The 10,959-nt window shown below is 36.1% G+C and overlaps 1 protein-coding gene and 1 long non-coding RNA gene across 2 annotated transcripts; both read right to left on the bottom strand.

Annotated features, from left to right (window-relative positions):
• Positions 1 to 956: 956 nt before the first annotated feature.
• LOC147865405 (uncharacterized) lies at positions 957 to 10,250 on the bottom strand. Its single transcript, XM_087318204.1, has 6 exons — positions 10,160 to 10,250; positions 9,991 to 10,071; positions 9,705 to 9,821; positions 2,879 to 2,913; positions 1,388 to 1,488; positions 957 to 1,274 (listed from the first exon to the last, which is right to left on the bottom strand). The coding sequence occupies exons 1-6, from the start codon at positions 10,210 to 10,212 to the stop codon at positions 1,188 to 1,190; spliced, it is 474 nt and encodes a 157-aa protein (XP_087174330.1). The 5' UTR covers positions 10,213 to 10,250; the 3' UTR covers positions 957 to 1,187.
• Positions 2,920 to 6,170, bottom strand: LOC147865406 (uncharacterized). The gene is made up of 2 exons (XR_015529652.1): positions 5,344 to 6,170; positions 2,920 to 3,484 (listed from the first exon to the last, which is right to left on the bottom strand). It is a non-coding gene; the product is annotated as an uncharacterized LOC147865406 (long non-coding RNA).
• Positions 10,251 to 10,959: the final 709 nt, after the last annotated feature.

Below are 10,959 nucleotides of genomic sequence, written 5' to 3'. Positions count from 1 at the left end.
ATCTTACTAAATGCAATCGTCAATTCATCCATGTTAGAATCATGTATCAAGAGTTTAGATAAAGCAAGAGTGTTGGTTAATTTAAAATATGCTATTAGAAATTCGTAGCATCCAAAAATAATATCTTCTTTAAAGCTTTGAGCTTCACATTAAATGTGTGAAGATCATAAAAAGCCAAATGATCTATCAAGGACCCTTGAACCCTGAACCTTCATAATGATTTGGTACTAATATGATGTAAAGCAACAAGCTATGTAGTTCTAACCTCCTTGGACAACAAAAATGATTGGTTCATGAGTTGGGGAAATTGATGTTCAATTATTGGCGCTAGATCAAATACAAGATGGATCATAGTCCAAGAAGACCCAATGTATACACATATAAACTAATATAAATTATGTGCATAATTATCATCGACAAGCACAAATGTCTATCACCATCACCATAAAGTAAATGGGGCAACTTTATGTTCAAAAATATGGTAGTAATGTATTGAGATTCAATGAGAAGGAATGGGAAAATAATTTATACTGAGAATCTAAATTTTGTTATCGATGGTTACTGATTATTATAATCTTAGAATCTACAGTACTAATTGCTTTCACCATCACAAATAACATATTTCCACTTGTTTTCCATATTTCTTATTAAATGTGTATGACCTCAATTTCAAATCTGTTTTTAAGTTATCCCTTTTTGAAAAGATCTACTCCAATGTGTCTATCCGATTACTTGTGGATTGAATTATTCTGATTTAATCCCAAAAGTATCAATGCTTTAATTACGACTTTAATTCATAAGCAACCAAAACACACCATTCAGCCAGTTAAATTGCAATACTCTCACATACGACAAATCCGCTAGATTCTTGTTTATCTATAAAAACATCTGGCAACAATCAATTATCTTGTAGATTATTATACAAAAGTGAAAAGTTGTGATTTTCTTGCTAGGGCTAAACGCAACATATCGTTAACCTTTTTCTCATGGTAGTAGAATACATGGCATGGCTACTTCAACTAGCACGACAAAACTCTGAAATTATGGCAACCAATCTGTTTAGACATTATTTCCACATTACCTCAAGAATACTCGCAGAACTTTTATCCCCTTCTACAACAGTTTGCTTTGGCAATTCAAAAATTGTAATCATATGAAAAACATTCGAAGTGTTTATTGAATTTTATTTACTGCTCGACACCATATGGCAACAAAGCAGCTGCAACTAATCTTCCTTCTTCATTGAGAAAGTTGAATGTTGAAACTGCATTACGCTGCAAAACACATCAACAGTTTATTTTCAAAGTTTTTTTCTGTGAAGCTGCAGTCAAAGGGAGGCCACGCTTTATTAATCTTGAGAGGGTAAAAAAAAGTAAAGCAAACATACTGAATCAACTGTCTCTAGTTTGATTCCACTTGATCGGAGAAAACCTCTCACTTCATCACCAACACGTTGCATCCTTCTTCCACATCCAATCAATAGTATATCTGATGAACAAACATTCACACAGACCCATGTCACTCATCCAAATAAAATATACGTAGAATAAAACGAAGGTGAAATAAACATTCCATGCTTGCCCAAAGGATCCATAAGAGAGAAGAAACAAAAACTTATAGCATCTCTTAAGGGTACAAAATGTCCTCTATGACCAAACGAGAGATTACATCTAAAACTATGGTCTACCTTCTCCCTTCAAAGGATTTCTCCAACATTTCCTGATCCAAGATGAAAGCGTTTCTGAAGCAAGAAAAGTATCTTTGATCTAGCAAAAATAGTCCCAAGCATCATTTGCTTTTCGTATTCCACTTGCATGAGTGGACCAATGCCTTGTTTGTAGAGGCAATGTTATCTCCCCTATATTTCATAAAAAAATAAAATAGCAAACAAAGTATTTCTCTGAGTCCACATCTGGATGGTACAATTGGCAGATTCATTTCTCAATAAATTTGTGTGCATATATGCCTGTCTCCATCTCTAATTGTTTCTGAATAGATCCTCATATATAAATAATTACACCTACAGCACTGTCCTTGGGGCAGACCCAACAAATTCGAAATTACAAATGAAATAAATGGAACTACAAAGAAAAGTAAAGATAGGTTTCGAAATCAAACATAATGTATAGGTTGTGGGTGCAACCCATCATTATGTGTAAGTAACATCTAGAGTTCAAGCAGGTGGAAATTTATGTCCCATGAACACTCAAATCCAAGGAGATGACCTCAAGGAGATAATGAGTGTCATTGCGAGCCTTTCCTTGAAATGAAGGCCCATTCTCTTTGGAGAATGACGGTTGTGACAAAGCATCTTTATCTTTCAAGAAAGTCATTGACCTTGTGGCCATTCATTCAAGTGAATTCTTTGCATGTACAACTTGTATAAATAAGCTATTTCTTCCCACCCTCATTTACACTTGCGATTCTGATAGATCTTCGTGCTAGGAATTAGGGCCTTCATACGTGTCAAGGGTTCACGATGTTTGTCCATAGGGACAACTCAGATTGCTATGATCTTTCTGTGAATAGCCTAGTCCATACAGGCGGTGGTCATTGACAGAATGTTTGGGACATTATTTTTTTCCTTTTTTTGCCTCACCTTCAAATCATAAGTTTTCTACCTTTGCCAGAGTGCAAATCAGTTTAAATTTAAGATCCATGAAATAAGAGATTATGCACAGTAATGCAAAGGAATTTATGTTTTTTTGTAAAAAACAAATATATAACAAGAAACAACCCCACTACCTCATCAATACCCAAAACTAGGTGTAGGCCATACAAGAACCAGAAAACTACGCTTCAATAACTTGTATTAAGGCAAGTAGAAAACCAAAAGACTTATTGATTTAAATCTAGAGAAAAAATTATAATTGTGTACCTGGAGTAGGATGGAGTAGCTTGAATATTGAAAGGCTGCCAATAAAAATGTGTGCAGATTTTAGGATTTGAAATATTATATGCATTAAATCTAATCAGAATAATTTAGATATAGTGATTTGTCAACTATAAAAAAGAAATGTGTTGCAAGATGAAAGGTAAACTTGTATCTTAATGTGTTTCAATGTCATACACACTACCTCTCTTATTTCACATCAGAATAGTCTCTTGCCACACCTTTTCAACAACTAATATTAAGGACAATTTATTAACCAAACCAGAAATGACTAAAAAACCTGTACAGAAATGTTTTTCGACAAAAAAAGCATCAATTTATATAAAGAACAACCATTAAGATACATAAGTTCAGCTAGACTATTTCATGACATTTGCAATTCCTGCATAAATCATGTTATGTATTATGTGACATAGCTGTCAGCTAGTGACACACTTGAGAGCCAAGACTGCTGTAACTCTTGGACTTGAGGGATGACAACATGAGTAACATGCATGTGCTTGCAAGAATGGATCTATGGGGATTAAGATAAGGAGGGATTCTCTTGATATGTAACGATAGGTGAGTCATGTGCCACAAGACGATGCCCACCTATAACAAAAACGAATATTTACTAGTCAGTTTAAGGAAATATTTTAATATGCCTGGAAACGAAAATAAGGCAGGGATTGAATATGCATCATAGACCAATATGGTAAGCCAATCCCAGAGCTCTTCAACACTTATGTTCCTGTGCAATCTTTACTAGAAGCAGCTTTTCTAGAGAATTGACATGGAAACAAAGGTTATGAACAAATTGAGTATTCCTCTAGAGGTTCTACTTTGAGGGATTGTTGCTACAATCTCATCACATTGCCTTGCTGCCTGAAGATGTGAACACTGGACATCACAATGAAATGATGCTTCATCTACCTCCGGACTTCTCAACAAGCAATCACTTTGTTATAACATCTCACTCATTATCTTTTATTGTGGTTTCCCTCTAATAAGGGAGGTTTTGTCGGCTATTTGGATGCATACCTCAGCTCTTCAGCCATTGCCCATTTCCTTCATATAACTAAGATATTGGCCTTGTGGACAATTAGGATGTCTCACATCCATCTAGATTATGGTCAACCCATCACCGGCACATATCAAACTTTTACGTGTTCACTCATGCAAAGTTCAAATTCTTGCTATGTCATAAAAGATATAGATGTGCATATATATAATATATATATATATATGTATATAGATATATTAATTTATTGATAGAAGAGCATAATCTAAAGATTGATCAGTTGAAACGTGATGTATATACTATGCTAGGTATTGGGGATCAAAAACTTCCAATAACCCTAAATAATGTTATTTGACCGTACAGGGAACCAAAGATCCTAGCAGAACACGTTGATCCACTTGGCTACTCACTTGGCCCTCCAAGTGAGGAAGGGAACGGGATCTACCCATCAAACCATTAATAGCTATTAAGGTCCTTTGGCCCTCCAAGCAGAGAAGAGAACAGGATCTACCCATGAAGCCATTAATAGTTATTAAGGTCCTTCGATTGATACACATACATATTTGTTGTGTATATAACGAGACAATGTGGGTCGTGTCTCAGTCTCAGTGTGGCTGACCATCCTCTCAAACCAGCTACTGATCATCGCCTTGGTAAGCGGCTACCTCACCAACTAGCTAATCAGACGTGAGCCCCTCGGGCAGATCCCTCCCTTTTGTTCCTCAGCCTATGAGGTCGATTCCAGCATTCATGCGTTGGAGAGACCGTTTCCTATTCCTAGCAGAAGCTATATTCAAGTCTCCGGCTGAAACAGGCGAAATCAATGGGCAGTACTTGAATGCCACTGCAGGTACATGCAAAGAAATGCTCAAAAGAGCATATATATGCTCTCTTCTGTGGATATTTCTAGCTCAAGACAGATATAGTAGCCTACTGGTCAAGTTGATGCAAATAATTTGTGACTTTTCACCTCAAATAGTAGTTTCCCACCGTTACCATATCATATTCTAAAAAAGCATGTGATCACTGGTGTTATCATTGATGAGCCCACGAATAAGCGACTTTGATGGCTGGCTGGTGATTCAAACACTCTGCTTCCCAGCTAATTCCTGGAACAAATGCAATTGTGAGATTACCAAGATATCTATCTGTGTACTCTGAGACTCATAAGGTGAGATGTCAATGATTTCTGCATGTCCTTAACTCCTCCAAAAGATGATCAACATTGACAACACCATGATTGTGATGCTTAGCACTACTAGTGCTGTGAAACAATTGTTTGGAGAAGAGTTAATGGAATGGAACATATTAATATGTACCTTTTAGCAAAGTCATGGAGTCAGAGAGGCAGTCACAGCTGATGTCCCCAAGGAAAAGCTTTTCTTATGTAAAATTTAAAGGGCATGTCACTAAGCTACAATCGTTTGACACGCGAGTGATACTAACATACCTCCAAAGTGTAATAATATGCTGATCCAGTAGCCTGCTCAATGCTGAAAATTACATGGAAATCAAGTTCTCTTGCCAGAGCAGGCATCATCCTCTCCATCGTCTAGAAACACTTTAACTCCACCGAAGAGGATGAATCTGCCGACACCCTATTACTGCAATACAATACTGGACCAACTTCAAAGCATCAGAGACTCATCAAATATTTGTGCTGAGCTATAGGGAATGTTCACGTCTGGAGGGCATATGCTATAAGCATTCCTGCTCATATCATGGAGAAAGTGTTGGGGCATCATTCCAATTAGATCTGGCTTTAGATAAACAATTCTAATTATTAGCAACTAGAACTTTTGGGTTGTGACTTGCGGCATTCCAAGATTCATGGGCCCTGAGAGAGTAGGTTCAACATTGTGATATGTCCAGAGGGTGATAAAAATTAATCGAAACACCAATGTAGCTAATATTTCATAGTCAGGGAAATCTTATATAAACTAAGAAAAACATCTTTAGATTGTTAGATTTCTCCTGAACAAGGAGATTGACAACCTGTTAGCTCCAAAGGCTGACACCCCTTTCTGTATTTCTTTATTACATACCTAGGAAGCTAGATTGCTCCTGCACTAGGAGATTGACACCCTGCTAGCCCCAAAGACATACTCCCCTAGGAAGCAAGAGAAATTTTTGCTCATGAACAAGGATATTGACACCCTGCTAACCCTAAATAAGGACACCCATTTCAGCAGTTTAAACCTATTTCAGCAACTAAAAATCTGCAAGTAGAGCTTCCAAGGCACTCTCCATTGAGCATAAATAGAAAAGAGATTAAATCAGCTTGGAGACTTAAAGCTTTTGGCACTGTAAAATGTCTCCATTGTCTCCAAAGTTGACTTCCAAGTTCTGCATCAAAAGAAGGTTCATTTGAATAAAGAAACTCTTGCTGATGCTACCAAGCATGACCTCCTCAAAAAAATATCTCAACGCGTTATTTATTTACTCTTATCTTTTATGTGAGTTCATGTAGGGCTAATCAAATGTGAGTTTATAAGGTGCAACTTTATGATTACACACACAAACAAACACTTAAACAAACATCAGAACTGCGTGCTAGCTGCATTAACCACATGCTAACAGGAGACTCCTGTCCTCGGCTACACAGGTCACTCAAAGGGTTGGTCACGTGCAGACAGCAAGTTTATTCATAGATATAAAAAGAACTATAGGTTCATCAGTGGAGGGGGCCCATGGTATTGATCAACTCATGACTTTCTCATTTTTATTTAATGGATGTTTTCTCCATGGATCATTTTTTTCTCCCAAAGGCATTGAGATTTTGCACCATTGTCATCACCTTCCAGAATGTGGTATTTGGGCAGAGTTTTTGAGATTTTATCTTTTGCACTGCAAGATGCCATGAAATCTCACACTGCATATGCCCTGTAGTTCTGGGTTCTCCATCCTGAAACTTTTAAACCGTTTAGTCCCATTCACATATTTTATCCTTCTTATATTGGTCTTGTGAATTGTTTTGTGGATCCGCTCCCTGGGGTGGCGTTGCAAGAGAAGAAGGATTAGATGCCCCAAAACTTATGAAACAAGTTATCTTATTGCTTTTATATGTGGATGAAGTGGTTATCTTTTCATATAATGTTGATGGTATGCAACATTTACTTGAAGCATTCAAAGCATTTTGCCGAAGTAGTGGACTAACTGCAAGTGTGGACAAAACAAAAATGATGGTAGTGCGAACCATTCAACCTCACCAATACCCTATGCTTACATAAAAGGGAGAACATGTACAATTTGTACAAAGCTTGAAGTATCTTGGTATCAATGTAGCTGTCACAAATAAATGGAGTGTATGCTTTGAGTTTAGACTTCAAGTGGGTTGGAAAAGTTATCATATAATGGAAAATAAATGCAGCCTGATGGGAAGTGAAACTAATGTTATTTAATGCCATGGTAACACAAGTTTTGCTTTATGGAGTAGAGGTGTGTGGAGACACTATCTCTCTTAATGCATGAAATGAGATTGAGAAGATTCAAAAGATGTTTTTAAGGAGACAATTGGGAGTTAAATCCACCACCTCCTATCGAGTTATGCTCTTGGAAACAGGTGTTCGACCTATAGATATAGTGGCACTACAGAGAGTATATAGATACATTCATAGATTGACACATGCGTGATATTCTCCATGCACGATATTCCCAATATTCGAGAATATGAAATGGCCCTAAGAATATTATAAAACCATTCGTTTTGCAAAATAAATATACAAAAAATTAATTAATTAATTATTTTAAAAATAAATAAATTTAATTCACTAAAAAAAGAACAATCATTCATTAATAGATTATAAAAATATAATTAGCATTAACTCTCCTTTATCACTAGTGTCAAATAAAAAAGGGGAGAGTTTATGAACTTTATTTTAATTAATTAATTAATTTTAAAAAAACGAATCTTTTTATATTTATTATAGAAATATGATTAGTGTGAAGTCCCATTTTTAATGTCAGATAAAAATATCCATAAATTTTGGGAGAAGAAAAATTGAGGAATTAATGAACCTTTATTTTATTTTATTTATTTATTAAAAATAAAACGAATACTTTTACATTTACTATAAAAATTTATTAGTGTGAAGTCCCTCTTTTATTGTTCCCTTTTTATTGTCAAGTCCCTTTCTTTATATCCTAGAAAACTAAAAAGGAGGGAGTTCATGTACTCTTTTTTTTTCTGTTAAACGAATACTTGACCATGCATTTGTATTCGTATTCGTTTGCATTCGAATGGGAAACCCCACGAATGCGAATATGTCAATTGATGGATACGTTATAGAAGTCAAGAATATGCCAAATCATAGATTACCACATCTTGCTTGGAATGTTGGATGTAAACTACAAAAGAATTGCAAGAACAAAATTTTCTCATCCGATTGGGTAGTTGAGATCAAAAAATGGTTCAAAAGATGGGATGTGGAAAATCTCCTAGAGCTTTCAAGTGATGCGATGAAATATGTAGTTATTGAGGAAAAATTAATGGACCCACTAATGAAGAAGTGGAAAGATGCTAAACGGACAAAATTAGAATATTGCATTGCAACCATTAATCCTGAATGTTGGGTTCTATATATGGCAATAAGGCCTATTGATCGTATTCAACCTTACCTCATTACTAACATGAGTATTAACTCTCGTAGAGCCCTAACACTCCTTCACACTCGATCACACAACCTAGGTATTGAAGTCATATTACGGAATCAAAATCAGCCAAATATAATGGCATGTAAGGTATGCAAGTAAGGGCTAGTAGAGGATGAGTATCACTTGATTTTTACATGCTCTACATATAGTGCAATTCGTGAAAGCTATGATGATATATTAAGAGGGGGTGATGACTTGAGTGTCACACTAAAGAGAACACCTAGAAGGTTGAGCTTATTCACGCATCGAGACTTGGTGCTTCAAAGTATGAATACCCTTCTTAGGAAGGAGACACACATCAAGATAACTTTTGTATTTAGGTTCTATGGGTCATTATTGGCCTCTCTATGGACGCTAAAAATATCTATCCATCTATTCTCAAATTAATAGTATGACCATTCTCACACATCCTCATCCACTGTAGAGACTAAGGTAGAGCTGCCTATATACAACATAGAGGAAGCTCTTCAACTCTTTTTGTTAGTAAAAAGTATGGTATTATACCGTAATAAAAGAATGCACAAATTGTTTGTGAGAAAGAAAGAAAATATATCGGCATCTCTACAAGATCATAATTGCCCGAGAAACCTAATAAAGATTACAATCGTTTATGTCAACTCTTTAACGCAGGTATCAAAGAAATGTGTCTTTTTATTCTAGCTTCCTAAAGCCAAATGAATTGAAATACAGCCATGAGTAACAAAAAAATCAAGTTTCATGCCTGAGTTCCATATGTAAATATGTTTCAGGTATGTTAAAAGTCTTGAACTGAAATACACATTACCCTAGTTTCAGAATCACTGATATTAATAATAGGTGTAAATTCACTCCAAGTCAATGGTTCTGTTGGAATTCGGGTATTCAAAGTAGAATAAGTCCATGTTTACTAAAATGTTGATTGAATTTTTTAACTTGCCAGTTAAAAAAAATAAATATATACTACTAAACTCCATATAAATCTGTGGTATTTCCTCAGAATTGCATGTTCTTCCATGCATGATAAGGAAACCTGCCAATTAGTAAAAGAACAAAATTCCTAGAGCTCAGCCTCGAAAGCAAGTTTTTCTTTTCATCAGTTTCCTCTAGATTTCTATGCACCTAACTTATATAGCATTCCATTTTACAGGGAAGGAGCACGTGATATTGTTTCTAGCATACCTATCTGGAGTGATCTCCTTAAAACTCATGGGAGTCCAATTGAGAAGCAAGCTGCTGAGGCATATAACTGATCCTTCATGAAACACTCCATTCACGCCAAAGCCATTGTCCTCATACCTGAGACAAGACAAGACATTGTGAGTTTATAAATATTGCAATTTTGTTTCTTCTTCATTTTCTAGAAGACATGGTATAACAGAGCCATATCTGAGAAAGAAGACACGAGATAGCAACTATAAAGAGGGGGGAAAGGAGATCGATCAAAATGAGATATCCACATACTAACCCTGTGAAACGAATCCGTCCAGTGTCTTCAGCAGCTTTATCTAGGAGGTTGATCTGATCATAGATACTGAAAGCTCTTCTTCTGCAATGAAAAAGGAAGGGGGAGAAAGAGAGTGAGGAAATCCAAGAAGGTTGGAAAGCGATGAAGAAGAAGGGAAGCGCACTGATACCTTCCAGCAGCGATGGCGGAGCTCTGCTTCAGCAGGCCACAGAATCTCCTCATTCTTCCCTTTCTTCACTGGAGAAGAAAAACTCGGCCCTGTAACAGAACAACAGATCAATCACAAGCCTCATGAAAAGAAAAGAAAAAAAACTGCACACAATTTTTTCCCGAACCCACGTGGCGCACTCCCATTGGTTCTTGCAACACCCCGTGGGCGGACTCCGCCGGACAAATCTTCGCCGGACAAATAAAGATTTATCCGGCCGGCCACGATTTGTTCGGCTCCCAATCATAGAACGTAATACATACATACATATAACGTGTTCGTGCAAGCATTCAAACGTTTGAAAAGGAAAAAAAATGCGTGCTCCTTTTTTTATTTATAAATTTCATTTATGTATTGTTATTACAAATTGACTCACCCTACTCGTATGTTGTCATGCTACTATTGTTTATGTCTTGGGTTCGATTCCCAATTTTCTCATCTCTCTCTTTCTCTAGTGTTATGTCATAGCAAAATTTTATGTTTAAGTGTCATATTACTTCTTCTTCTTCGTCTTCTATAATGGTCAATTGGCACGCTACAATTGCCTATGTCGTGGGTTCAATTCCCATATTTTCTCATATCCTCTCTTTTCATGTCATGGCCAAAATTTTATGTTAGTGTCATGTTCCTTTCTTTTTTTCTTTCTTTGTTATTAGAAATTAGCTCACCCTAGTGGTAAGTTGTTATGCTACTACTACCTATGTCATGTTTTCTTCATATTCTCGAATATACATTTTATGAGTTTTTGAACGTTTGATTAT

Source organism: Azolla caroliniana, unplaced genomic scaffold, assembly GCF_043228905.1.
Source record: "Azolla caroliniana isolate FFs.n. ecotype wild unplaced genomic scaffold, voAzoCaro1.0.p SCAF_4, whole genome shotgun sequence".
NCBI lineage: Eukaryota > Viridiplantae > Streptophyta > Polypodiopsida > Salviniales > Salviniaceae > Azolla > Azolla caroliniana.
This window is presented reverse-complemented; position numbering and strand designations above follow the sequence as displayed.

Coding starts and splice junctions, on each gene's coding strand:
- LOC147865405 (XM_087318204.1), bottom strand. CDS start 10,212: ATGAGGAGATTCTGTGGCCTGCTGAAGCAGAGCTCCGCCATCGCTGCT. Junction 1,489..2,878: donor GCTACTCCATCCTACTCCAG/GTACACAATTAT, acceptor TTTGTTCATCAG/ATATACTATTGATTGGATGT. Junction 1,275..1,387: donor AACTAGAGACAGTTGATTCA/GTATGTTTGCTT, acceptor TGTGTTTTGCAG/CGTAATGCAGTTTCAACATT.